Source organism: Phasianus colchicus, chromosome 5, assembly GCF_987193195.1.
Source record: "Phasianus colchicus chromosome 5, bPhaCol1.hap1.1, whole genome shotgun sequence".
NCBI classification, from domain to species: Eukaryota; Metazoa; Chordata; class Aves; order Galliformes; family Phasianidae; genus Phasianus; species Phasianus colchicus.
In genome coordinates this window covers 39,529,916-39,544,329 of record NC_143440.1, presented here as the reverse complement: position 1 = coordinate 39,544,329, position 14,414 = coordinate 39,529,916, and the positions used below count along the sequence as shown (strand labels likewise).

The following is a 14,414-nucleotide window of genomic DNA, read 5'->3' as shown; positions in this document are numbered from 1 at the left end:
GCTACCTTCTCTCTTCATTTCCTCCAGAGGCTTCAGTGCAGTACAGTCTCTTCAAAGTCAGCGTGCACCCAAGCTGCTATGCAAACAAACAGGCTCCAGCCACCTGGCAACTGGAGCACAGGACAGAGGATGGACGGTCTCTACCTGTCCAGAGACTGCAGAGAGCTTGAAACATGCAACTTGGAAGACAGGAAAGTTACCACTAACCCTTGAGATGCAGAACCACAAGGCAATACGCATGCAACAAAGAGAAACAGATATATTCTTATAAAAATTTAGCATTAGCTGCCAAGATTAATAGAATTATCACATTTTTCAATCTCACAGGAAGATGTGATTTTAAGAAGTACTGGATTTACCGTGCCCATAATGTTGATTTGCACATGAGCAGTAACATACATGCAGTGCAGCCCATAAGCACGTATATGAATGCTTTAACTATGCTGTGGATGGGCAGCACATCTAATTCATAGAATCACAGAATCATAGAATGGCCTGGGTTGAAAAGGATCACAATGATCATCTAGTTTCATCCTGTGAAATGATCATTCTAGTTTGCTCTGGACCTCATCTAAGAGCTCCATGTCCTCCCTGCACTGGGGGCCCCAGGCCTGGACACAGTACTCCAGATGGGGGTAATTCTTCCAGAATGCTTCAGGTTCACTGCAGATCAGATACTTATAGGAATTTTAGACCTGAGCTAGACAGTTAGGGGTTCCTGAAAGCCTAAGATGCCAGATACCTGGGTGGAATCTTCTACTTTCCCAACCCACTCAAGACTTCCAGGCAAGAAATAAAATAGAACTACAAAAAGAACCACCTTTTTTGGGACCTGGGCACATGGCAGCTATACGCACACAACCCATGATGCCCTAAGCTGTTCCTACCACTAAGAATGACAGAACAACTTAAACATAGAAACCCCTAGATAAGAAAATTGAAAAACATTGTTTTCAGCATTTAACCCAGTTCAGGGAGCCTGTCAACAAAACATCATTTCTTGATGAGCCTGAGCACCTTGGCTAAGAAGTGAGGTAAGAAGTATTTGGGGCATGTTAAATGACGAGAAGAGCAGAATCCTTTGTTTCTGACTTTAATAGCAGTCAGAATCTAAGCCGTCTGGTATAAGTTGGAGTGCCATTCTAGCTTCTGACTGATGACAGAGAAGCTTGCTTGCCTACCTCCCTCAACCAAGTTAGATAAATCTGTCAAAAGATACAAGGAAAAAAAATGCAGAGCTAGACTGGTTGTGTCTTTAGCTTTCAGAAAGCTGTCCTGAAAGACCAAGGAGCTAATGAAACAAAAGTTCTGGAAAAATACTGGCCATGTATCACGACTGAATGCTTGCCAACACACTGCCTGTATAAGTTCTAAAAAATGAACCTGTGCAAGGATGGCAGAATCCAAGCTGCTCACTGAAAACACAGAAATCTGTACTAATTAGAAAGATTTCTCTCTCATTAGCTTTGGCCCAGGTCATGGAGATTAAGTGATTTGCAAAGCCCAAAAAAACTCTTTGAGGATAGTTTCAAAAACAAGTGAGATACCAGTGCAGACTCCAGTGCCAGAAACTTCTAGGAAAGCCTACCACCCCTATTACTGGTGATTATGCAACTCTTTGCCAACAGTACTCAGAAATTAGTTTAGGTTCTGAACAATAAATTTTGTTCTCTTAAACACTATTTGCTACCTTTATTGTGCAACTGAGAATGTCTTCAGGAGCTGACCATTGCCACATTTCTAATAAGGTCTTAAATTCAATGTCAGGAAATCAGTTTTAATGGATAATAAGAAATCACTGTTATTTTTGTTGTTCTTAGGTTACGTTATTAATGTTATGATAAAATCATATGCAGCAATCTTAAACACTTTCCTTATAAAGTGCATAACTAACCTGTTCATGTGGCTAAGGCAGAATGTGAATAAGTAACATTCCTTACTGACAGAGCAAGAAGCTGAGACAGATAGGAATAAGACCTTCAGGACTATGGTTAAAGAAGGGAGGAGGTTTGGCAGAACTGGAAAGAGCTATAGAGGATAATATAGGCCAGGCTACAGCAAACATGGCAAAGGGCCTCTAGCAGCCATGCTACAGAAGTCAAAAGTGAACCCCTATGCAACTTGGAACATCACACCTCTTGTACTTTCTTCATCTTGGATGTAGTGAAAGCCTAAACCTCAGTCTGACTGGGAACAGAGACAAAGCTTATAGGAAGTAACTAAAAAAAAAAAAGTCTTAAAAGGGACAGTGCTGTAGATTTATAAAATAACATTTTAACATATCCAGTGTTGTTCTCTGTCTCAGTATTACAAACTCAAGATTGCCTTTGTCTTTTGGCAGAGCTGACTATTAATTTGGCAACTCTTCCATAGAGGCAACATTCAACCAAAAAAAATGGAGAACTAACTTCTGCTCAGAGAAATTTAGATAACTTGTACTGGGGGAGCGGAAATTAAGGAGAAAAATTTATTAATAGCCTGAATCTCATAGCTCACGAGTATCACAATAAAATTTTCAAGCAAAACTCAGAAGCAGCAAGATGGCTTAGTTATACCATACAGCTCTGCAAAAACTGAGTAGTGACTGAGTTTCAGAGGCAGATGTTTGAACTGGAGCCAAATGCAAGCCAGATAAGAGACCCATTGACAAAACATTTCCATCCTTGCTAAATTCTACAACTGCTAGACAAGAACCTCAATGGAAGAAAACAGGAAGCTTTTCTTCACATAGTCATCCAGTACTGAGCACAGGCTGACACTCATTAGGTGACCCTCTGTGAACTGCTGAGCTCCAGTGTAACAGACTAAGCAGCAAATTAGTCATTTGAAATACTAGCTATTTCAGTATATCATGATCTTGATGCTCCTTTTGGAATTCTTTCATTAAAAGAAAGTTCACAGCCCAAGTAATCCAGCATTGTCTCAGCATATTTTTTCCCCGTATTCATGAAAAACTTCTAATTTCCAATATTCTGGCCATTTTAGGCAAGCAGCAATGAAAATAAAGTAATTCAGCAAAGGGTCTTATGGTATCTTTCTGTCTCTTGGTTTGAGAATAGTAAGGATGACTTAAGTACTGAAAAACCAAATGTTTCATTAAAAGTTTGACAACAGGATCTTATACCAGGTGCGGCCAGACACTTCTGAAGAACTTTTGGGTCCCTGTATGAAATAGAACAATTTCTACAGGCATTAAGCTGCACATAGAATGCTAGATGAGGCACAGCTCAGAGTGGAGTTCTGGACATTAAAAGCTAGGTTGTCAGCTTGGCAGGTAACAACATATAACAGAAATGGCTTCAGAGAAAGGTGGTAACTACTGTGCCTTCTGTGGAGATTCACAGAAGATTATGACTGTAATTCCTTTCCAACTATGTCTGAATCTATGCAAAGGTGCAAGTAGAATTGAGAAACAAACAGCCTACGATAGCCTGCACTCTGCTGCTCCTTCAAACTGTGTAGGAAGGCAGCTTACACCTGTTGGATAGGTTCTTTATTTGGATTAGGTAATAGCTACCCTGGCTGGTCTCCAAGAGCAGAATCACCACCTCTCTTAATAACTGCAAGCCCCAGAGGCAAACATTGTGCTGGAACAGAAACAGGCCAGGAATTCATTTCTCACACTCCTCTTCCTTAGGCAGGACGAAAAGCAGTGACTGACGAAATAAGAATTTTTCTTGAGCTTTCCAAATTCCATTCCAATCCTTCTATTGAAGAACCCGTTTGGGAAAAGATGACCACCCAGGTCACATGTTTTCTATACTGCATATCTGCCTTTCTTACCTTCCTCCATTTTCCAGTAATCAATTAGATGAATTGATATTTTCACCTGTACATTGTTTTCTAGTCCTAAATGCATGTTGTGGAAGTCCTGCCTCGTTATTGAATTTAAAAGGACAAAAAAGCACTAGTAAATGAAGAAATCAGATATCTTAAGCAGTTCTGAGCCTGTGTTCAGCCTAGACTTCTGCAGTAGGCTCACCTTGCTCTTAACTTCCAAGATCTAGAATCCTTGGGATAAATAGCTTTTTTTTTTCCTGCAGAAACACAGCTTTTTTTTCCTGCAGAATCACAATTCTCTGAGTCCCATGAGTATATCAGCCACAAATACAAATTCCAATGTCTAAAACTAATAAAGAGCAGAAGGAAACCATCTGAAAAGGAAACTTAATAAAACACTACAGGGTACTGCTATATCTTTAAACAATAGAAACTTGATATTCAAAGAAAAAACATGAAGATGAGTCCTCGGTGGAGATTTCTACAGCATCAGGTAAAAGTCTGCATTCTGCTTATGTCTTGACACCAAAGCACCCAAACTTATAGAGATAAGAAATAATCAGAGAAGAGAAACTGACATTTCCCTTTTCCCTCCCTTTCCATGTGTTCATCTATTTACTCATCTCACCATGAAACTGCTGGTACTAGGAACACAGGTTAGTTCTCATGAGCCTAATTCCTACCGTAGTCCTGAAAAGAACTAGTATTTGGCCCTTAGGCCAAATCTTCTGAGCAAGAGATCAAAGAAATTATGGGTGAGCTTCTGAGTACCATGCACTCTCCTTCAGAAACGTGAAGCATCAGTTTTAACTTACCTGACTGCTGAAGAGATGCATCTTCTGTCATCTGTAAGAGTGTCTGACTGAACAGCCCACAATGGCCCTTTTCTGTTGAGCGCTGATCGGTAGCTTGGACCCACAGCTGCATTCCCCTTGCCTCCAGCTCCACTTGCTAAGTTCAAGCTTGTTAACTGTGGAGGCAATGACAAAGACATCAGAAACCATTAAAAACCAAGAAATGAGCAAAAGATGGCACTAAGCATCTGGATAGAGTATGTACTAAGGTAAGTAAAAGCACAAAGGAGGAAAAAGACAAGAATAAGGCAAAAATCCTAAAGCAAGAAAACACATTCTGCTACGGAACTGACAACAAGGATACAGTTAAAAAAAAAAAACTACATTAAAAAATTAACTCTGCAAAAGATAGGTGCTTATATTGCACTTTCTGAAAAGAACTCAGTGTGTCTGTCGAGTCGTCACAAGTTGTGTCACTGAATAAGCCATGTGCACTCTGTCCTCTCTCTACCCTACTCCACAGTAGATGCACAACACATCAACATATGCACATCTGATTTAAAACTCAGTATCTAACTCTACCACACACAAATGAACATTTCCATCCACACCACCTTCAAATTGGTCACACAAGTAGCTATACAAAATAGTCAACGATAGCCTAAAATCATATTTGGTATAAGTTTGTTTTATTGAGCTCTAAAGTACTCGTAAATTTGTTTTAAGTATCTAAAACATATTTCATTGTTTCTTTCTCTAAACATTCTTCACATGTCTTCTGAAAAGATCAAACTGTGAGCATACACAGCCTGCTGGTCTGCTGCAGAGAGCCTAAGTTCATACAGTAATGGCATCTATTGCAGAAGTTTAATAATGCATCTTAAAATATTTTATGAATGTTGCAAAACACTATGAAGGCTGATGGTCTTTAACAATGTGATCACATATTGCTTTTTTAGAAGTACAGAACAACCGCGCACTAAGATTAAGGTCATATGGTAAAGGCAACTTGTTTGTATTACCCTGCTCATTTCTGGGGCAACTGAAAGGTGTGTGACCAATGACACACAGGACAACTGGAAAGAAGGACTGAAAATCTAGCCCTGCATCTGCTCCAGATCTCAAAGGTAAGTTATCTAAGTGTAACTTAAGTTCTTATAAATGCATAAGCATAGCTTGCAAATTCCCAGCTTTGCTATCCTAACAATGCTCTTTTACCAGTATTTGCATGGAATTACTCTAATTAAAACAAGTATATACAAGCTGCATTGAGTGATGCTGCACTCACACCTACAACAGTCTTATGGCAGAACTGCACAATCCATATGCTCTGATTGAACTCTAGAACATAAACTAACATGGTAACTGGCAACACAAGATGATGTCACCCTTTTAGTAATTTAGTACTATAAGGCATTTAGCCACTTCCTGAATTCAGAAAACACCTACTTCAAGTTCTGCACAGAATTAATTTACTGCAAATACACTGTTTTTCTGCCCAGTTCTCCAAAAGGATCCTCCTTCTACCATATTCTTTCCCAGTTCTGTCCTATCCCATTCTTCCTTCGGTCTGTGCATAATTCTTCTCATCCATTAAGTCACAGTTTCCAGGTCTTACAGCAGAACACGTTGGGCAAGCTCAGAAATGAGTAGAAATGTGCTACCCAATTCACGTGGAAAAGAGCATTAGAATTCACTTTGGCCCCTCTGCTACGTCCTTAAATTTAAGCCTTCTGCAGACTTTATTATTTAAAGCCGTTTCATTGCAACAATAGAAAATATCAAATCAGTACTAGGTCTTATAGTGCCAGACACCATACAAATACGTAACAATGACAGTTTGTGGCCACCAAGTTTTTATAATCAGAAAAAAAACAACCAAGAATAGTAAATGAGGCAGACAGAGGCCAACATTGTACATGAAACAAATAGTATATATACAATTCTTAGCTCGTCAGCAACAGCAGTCACAACTTTGCTTGTAAAGACACATGTTAAACTACAGTGACTATCCAGCCTTTTCTCCCCAGCATTCTGATACCAAGACACATTGAACCTGATGAGTTACCAGCTCATTCCTGCTCTATTAATGTGATATGCTTTCCTCTCTAATATTATAACCACTATTTTTTTGAAAGCTGTCTTTCTAAGCAAAGCAGGTGAGCAAATAGTTTCATGTAGGTAAAAGGGATGTTTCACACATTCCAGAGAGACAGGTGTTTAAATTACAGCAGGATTAAAGACAGGCAAGGGATTCAGAATGAGGGAGAGAACACCAGCAAGATAGTAAGTCTGGCTGTTGCCAGCCCACCCAGGTGGGTGTTACTTCTTATTACTGTGCCATGTGCTGAGACATTTCAGCTGCTGTAATTAGCTTGTCAGGATGTTGCTTGGGTGGGTTGCTGAGGGAACCCCAACACATCTGTGCACAGCAGTGGTTTCATTTTCCAGTTATTAACCCTCCAGTACACCTGCCGCAACAGAATCCTTCATACAGAGGCAAATACTCAGCAACAAATAAATTCTTTGGCTTAAAAAAAGATACTGTGTGGCACCTGGACAAAAACAGATACTGAAAGCACCATAAAGAATACCTTATAGCTTCAAAAATAGGAGTAGCAGGAAAAAAAAAATCTAATAAAAGTAAGGACTACTGTGGCTCAAAAGGAAAGATGTTAATTTATATGGATCTACAAGAAGAAAGTATTTTTTGTTTGTTTTTAATAACAAGTTTGAAAGTAAGCAATACACTTGCCTTCTTGACAGTAGAGATACATAAGTTTAAAAAACCAGATGTCTATGGTCTTGCTTAATTCACAGAAATGTTTTTCTGAATAAATTTAACAAAAGCAAAAGTCTCAACTCTTGTATCCACTACTTTTGGGTATCATTCTGTAGCCTTACTTAATTTAATTCTTGATCTTCTTTATAATTGAAATGGGAAATTATATAGAGAGTTATAAAGGATGGAAAAGACCTCTCAGATCATCTAGTCTAACAGTCATCTACCACCTATGTTACCCACTAAACCATGTCCCTCAGTACGACATCTAAACATTTCTTGAACACCTCCAGGGACACTGACTCTATCAGCTCCTTGGGCAGCCCATTCAAGCACTGACCACTCTTTCAGAGAGGAAGCTTTTCCTAACATCCAACCAGAACCTCCCCTGGCGCAACTTGAGGCCATTCCTTCTTGTCCAATTGCTGTTACCTGGGAGAAAAGGCTGACCTTCAGCTCACCACATCCTCCCTTCAGGGAGTTGTAGAGGGCAATCAGGTCTCCCCTGAGCCTCCACTTCTCCAGACTAAACAATTCCAGTTTCTTCAACCATTCCTTGTAAGACTCATGCTTCCGTCCCCTCATCAGCTTTGCTGCCCTTCTCTGGACACACTCCAGGGTCTTGATGTCCTTCTTGTAGTAAGGGGCCCAAAACTGAACACAGTACTCAAGGTGTGGCCTCACCAGCACTGAGTGCAGGGGGATGATCACCTCCCTGCTCCTGCTGACTGCACTATTTCTGATACAAGCCAGGATGCCACTGGCCTTCTTGGCCACCTGGTCACACTGCTGACTCATGTTCAACCAAGTACTGACCAATTCCTAGGTCCTTTTCCTCTGCACAACCTTCCAGCCTCTGCCCCAAGCCTGTAGCACCGCATGGGGTTTGTGGCCAAAGTGCAGGACCTGCCACTTAGTCTTGTTGAATCTTTTTTTTTTGTTGAATCATTGACCTCAGCCCAGTAATCCAGCCTGTCCAGACCCTTCTGTAGGACCTTCCTACCCTCAGGCAGATTGAGGCTTCCTCCCAACTTGGTGTCATCTGCAGACTTACTGAGGGTGCACTCAATCCCCTCATCCAGATCATCAATAAAGAAATTAAACAGGATGGGTCCCAATAACGACCCCTGGAGTACTCCAGTCATGACTGGTCACTAGGTGGATTTAATTCCACTCACCACCAAACTCTGGTCCTGGCTCCCCATCCAGTTCTTTACCCAGCAAAGAATGTACCTGTCCAGGTCATGGGCTGCCAGCATCCCCAGGAGAATACTGTGGGTGACAGTGTCAAAGGCTTTGCTAAAGTCTAGGTAGAGGCAGCTGGGCCAGATCTCCTGGCTGTCCCACATGTGCCATGAAATGATATCTCCAAATAAAAAAAAAGGAAGAATGGAAACCAGCATTCTGTGGAAAAATAACCTTTTAGAAATCACAAGCAAGAGTCTAAAGAGAAACTTTCACATTCTTGATCTACACTACACTATTTTTTCAATAGCTTCTCACTATCACATTAGAGTACTTAATCTTTCCTTAAATAAAATGCTTTATTTTTACCTTGATCTTGTTTCAAATAGGCCAAAGAAGCAGATATTCTGCTTTTTTCAAAGTAGCAAATGTTAACAATTGTAATAATAAGTGAGCGAAGAACTCAGTGCTACAGATCAGCCTTCAAGGATTCAGGTAAAGACTCCCAAAAGGTCAAGTGTTTTTCTTATCAGTTTGCAAGAGTCAACCAGGGGACACATCACTGCTTGAAGTTGTTACTATGCCTCTTCTGGCAGTGTGGTAAAGTGACTTAAATATTCACTACAAATAGCATGAACAGCAGATCCTGAGTTTCACTATCACTGTGCTACAGCAGTGAGCAAACAACACAGTACAAAGATGCTTACTTCACTCTCCCCAGTTGACAGTTTTAGTATTTTTCTGCCAGAGGCCAATAATATCCTGTTGCCTATAAACGATGTGCTGAGGACAAAAGATCTACAGACTATGAGGCCATTTCTTCTATTTGGAGCTACACTCACGTCTTCTCTATTTCACACATCTCAGGCTTCTATTTGGGTCATTCTGATTGGTGAGGAGAAAAAGGAATCCTGGAGGTCAAGACAGTTTGAAGATCAAGACTAAGAGAAAGGCCAAAAGGATGCAGTCAGACTTTATAGTTTCTTCCAGAAAAGTCTTCAATATGATGAAAAGTTTATAATCTGAAACTGGAAGAAACGTAACACCACAGAATTTTGAGCAAAATATACACTACCAATAAGTTTTAAGTATGATTGTTTTAACAGTTCATTGAAAAAAAATCCTTTCTTTTAAAGAAAGATGGGACATGGATTAAGGTTAAGACATATGTAAGTTAGAAGAGCACTGGAGTTATGAACAGACCAGAGTCTTTAAGTTTTGGTGCCTCAGACAGGATAAGACAACACTACATAATAAGCTCAAAGAAGAAAGCATGCCATTAGAAAACTAAAGAATGTGTAAAATGTCTTATAATTTGTGAGATCTTCTCCTTGGTCTCTTGATCTACTTTGCCTTGTATGCTTAGTTTGACTTCAAGACCCACCTTCCAATTGAGTCAATCCCTAATTTCCTATTTTATTACTTATTACTGTTCATCCATCAATGTAATCTTTATATCCAAGTAGTTTGTAAAACAAATATTTCTTCTTTCACTATCTGGCTTGCCTAGTCACTGCATTTTCACCTGCCAACCATTCCTTAGGCACACATTCTCCAGAGCTTTTGGGATCAGTGAAATATTCACATCCCAGGAACAGAGGTAGGAGTCAACAACATACCATATTAAAAAACGTAGATCTTTGTTGCACTATTTCAAAAATATTTGTTTGCTCAGCCTTCAGAAATGGCTGACACACTACAATAATATAAATATTCTTTATTAATCTGTCCCCTACCCACTTTTCATGTTGCGTTTTCTTGGCTTCACCACAGAGATCCCATGTACATCTGTGATCCAGCCCAGGCCCATATGACTTAATCTAGCAGAGCGCCCAGGTCCTCCAGTACTACTGGAAATTGTCCATCTGCCTTGCAGTCCATCTTCTTCCTTAATGTACTGAGAGGCTGAAATCCAACAGAAAATTTCAATATGGGAAGTTGACTCTTTTCTGAAATGTCAACAGAAACTCCAAACCAATCTCAAACACAGATACTTTCACTGTCTGAGCAGCTGACATAAAATACACCTACTACAAATTCTTTGGAGAAATCACACAGTACTAATGTTTTTGTAGGGCCGCTTTCTTGTGACCCAGGTCAGCTTGCTGACCACACCCCATTCACTAAAATAGCTTCATTTTACGCTCAGATTTGAATTCGTAGGGGCAACCAGTCAGAGGGGAAGAACTGGGGCTAAAAGGCTGCAAAGTGTGAAGTCTGTGCGTGTACCAAGGCTGATCTGGCCAAAGGCCTGTGACATTCCTTCTCTGCTTGCTGAGCTTACCAGCTTACAGGATATACATATGCATACAGAGCAGAAGCCTTCCAGTCTCCAGAAAATGTTCCAGACAAAGACCTGCCAGAGACATTCCTGGGAAACCTGACAAACTTGCAAATTCCTTTGTAGAGTCTCCAGCGTATGCATCCATTTAACAATGAAAAAAACCCCTATGTTCATACTGCTGCTGTGGATTGCTGAACTCCCCTCTTCCTTCTCCCGAGAAAGTCAGGTTTTCATTTAGACACTGGCTCCAACCTTCCCAGCAGTAGTGATTTTGATAATGCACATTTGCTCATCAAGGTATAATCCTTCCCATAACACAAGTACTAGCTGCTCAGCCTGGCCCATTTAGTGACTCTGTAGATCTGCAAACGTTGCTGCACTGTAAGAAAAGCCTCTGCTCCTATTCCCTTTGGCAACTCAGAGCAGAAGGGTTCAATTCTGGCACTGCAGAAGCTGCACTGACATTTTTGCTTCCTACAACCTCTGCTGATATCACTTGTATTATTGCTGAATCTACAGGCTAATAGTATTAGAAGTCATGTCAATTCTTGTGTCAACAGCCTGAGAATGAGGAAAAGATGGGGCCCTGCAGCAGTACAAACAGCTTTGTGGAAAAAAAAAAAAAAAAAAAGACCTCAGGCTTCATCTCTTGGCCTCTTGCTCCTCTTCCTGGTTATAGACTGAGATGTCTTCTTCCTCTTTCTTCCTCTATGTCTCCCCTTCACTCTCTCAGCAGAAGGGTAAAAGTCAACTAAATGGTTACGTAAGGAAAATAAGTCAGATTAAGACTCAGATAAAGAAAGTCGAGTCAAATCAAGGGACTAACACAGAATAGAGAAAAAAAACAAACAAACAACCACCACCACACCAAAAGCAGCATTCAGTGGGGAAAATATCCCTACAGTTTTGAAAATATTTGCTGGCCTTTTAGTAGCCACCACATAGCACTGCTCAGGTCCAGGACCAAAGGAGCTGATGACCACTGGGACCTGTACAGCATTTGGCCTCACTGGCAGTTTGTTCTGTGGCCAGGATAATGCAGAGCAGGGTCTCAAGCTGTGTAGATGAGATGGGTGACAAGGTTTTGCAGTAACTGTTCAGCTGAAGCTCTTTATTTCAAGATTCTTTGGCATAAGATTTCCACAAAGTCACTCCGAGGCACTGTAAGCTGCCTATTCCATTTATTCCTCACTTCCTCTCCACTGTCCTAACGTTTAGTAAACTCCTCTTTTTCTTCCCAGTTTCAGTTTTCTGTCCAAATGAAAAATATAGAATGAGGACAGCACTCTATCCTCCAATGGACCTGTCAGCTGTTTGCAGGAATGCTGGCTGCTGGATCTTGGGCACTGGCTGCTTGCATAACTGAGATGGAGACAGCTCGGTCTGGCCCTTGCCTGGGTGGTCTGATGTTATCCCTATGATTGAACTCTCTGGCTAGAAGAATTGGAGCTATTCCTAATGATAGCTGAGTCCTGAAATCTCACACCCTCCCTCACAGCGAAGGGCAGAGCTCCCACAAGGCTTCCCCTCCTTCTCCTTCTCTCCCTCCTTCTGGTAAAGTTGGCCAATTCAACGCATTTTTTTGTACATGAGCATTAATAACTACAAAGTACTACAGCCTGGTAGATATCAACCACAGCCCTTGCCACCAGTCTGTGATAGGGACCTCACACAGATCCAGCACTACAGGATAAAACCTTCTTTTTACCTTGCAGCGTATTTCAGAGAGAAGTAGCTTGCTATTCACAAAGGAAAGCATATAAATATCCAGGATCCATTCACCTGGCTCTGGATATATGCACATGTTGTGCATTTTAACTTTCTCCCCCAGAAGGTCCTGCAGTGCAAGCACATGGAAATATTTTATGCTAAACACAACTTAAGAACAGGCTTTAGAATTCATGCCTGGTAGGGAACATAGCAGAGGAAAAACAAGTCTAGACTATTTTGGTCACAGCCTTCATCCATCTATCCATCAGGGAAGGCCAATCACTAATATCACTACTGGTGATAGGTGATTGGTGATAGGTGAATGGATGGTTGGACTGGGATCTTGTAGGTCTTTTCCAACCTTGGTGTTTCTGTGATTCTGTAATAGGCACAGACAAAAAAAATCTTAGTTCATCTCTCCTGAAGTAGTGTAGAAGCCAATACAAATCTTATATCAGAAAAGAAGATAACAAGAGCAATTTAGCCCCAGATACAATAGAAAAGGTTTAATTTCCCAAATTCACCATCAATGTACCTGCTGTTATTCTCCAACAGTACTCCAGTAGGAGTAAACCTAGCTCATGTTTGGCACTAGGCAAACCAAACAAGCAAATTTTCAGGGCAATCTGAAAAATAGAATTGACACACTGACAACACTGCAGTTGAACCACTACACAGCACATACTGACAAAGCCATCAGCATCTTGTAAAAATAATTATCCATTATCTACAATGCATAATCAGGGAAATCCCTGATTTCAGATAATGATTTCCTCACAAGTGTCTCGGATATCCTGCTATCATAAAGGAAATACTTAGCGTGACTACAGTAAAACAACGTGGTAAGGAAAAGGTCATAAATACAGAAGCAAAGCACGCATTCCTCATCACATTAAAGACAGAAAGCTCGTTCAGAGCAATGGCCCAACAAAACTGCTGTCCTGCCTGACACATTTCAGAGGATAGAAGACGCTTTAATTTCCATTTCTGTTAGCTGAAACATCTATTTGATAAGGAAAACTCATTACTTCTGTATGTTAAAATCTAGCAATTTATCATCTGAAAAGCATCCATTACTCTAAGGTAAATATTCCAGATCATGTTGTCCACATAAATCTACAATATAGCTCTGAATCCTGTTTAGCATTTGACCTTAATGGCATCTTGTTTCAGGAAGTCTCAGAAGATAAGCATATTGTGTATGATAGTAACTATTCCCTTTTATCAGTCTTTACTCTGGTGTCTTCCTGCTAAACTTAATATCCCTCTTATCTTATGATGAGAAACACAAATAAAATCATCATTATTTACCTTGTTATCCACTGCCTTCTATAACTCCTGCATTTCTTTTTCCTTTCTAACCAAACTATCTTCATTTTTATTTATTTGAATGCATGGTCATTGGTTCTGGAGCTGGATGCGCTGCTTTAATTTACATGGAAACATGTACAGCCTTTATTACCAATAAGCACATTTGTTACATTTCTGTCCTCCATACCCACTTCACCACCAACTCAACCTTTCCATAGAAACTTTGTCACTATACATGTTGCATTTCTTTTAATTTCTTAAAGGTATACTCATCCAGCCATAGAAGATCCACTAAATATTTTTTGCCTGTTCTATCTTTTCTTCTGATACTAATTTCACTTCATTACCTGGAAAGAAAATGCAGCTCTTCTGTACCTACTACAGTGGAAATGTGTACAAAAGAAATTATTTAATCTCTCTAATACTCCTATTATCCAAGACTTATTTCCACAGACCTAGATTATATCTCCATTATGCTAGTAATGTACAATGGCAGAATTAAGAAAATCTGATTTCTGTGGCATCCCAGCACACCTCCCCTTGGCCATCAACACCTTGAGTACTGTGT

At 40.3% G+C, this 14,414-nt stretch overlaps 1 protein-coding gene across 1 annotated transcript in view; it reads right to left on the bottom strand.

Moving 5' to 3' along the window:
- Positions 1–14,414, bottom strand: part of TTLL5 (tubulin tyrosine ligase like 5) — a 122,699-nt gene that overhangs the window by 48,114 nt on the left and 60,171 nt on the right. Inside the window, 1 exon segment of the mRNA XM_090141395.1 lies at positions 4,596–4,750. Coding sequence (XP_089997521.1) covers positions 4,596–4,750 — 155 coding nt within the window.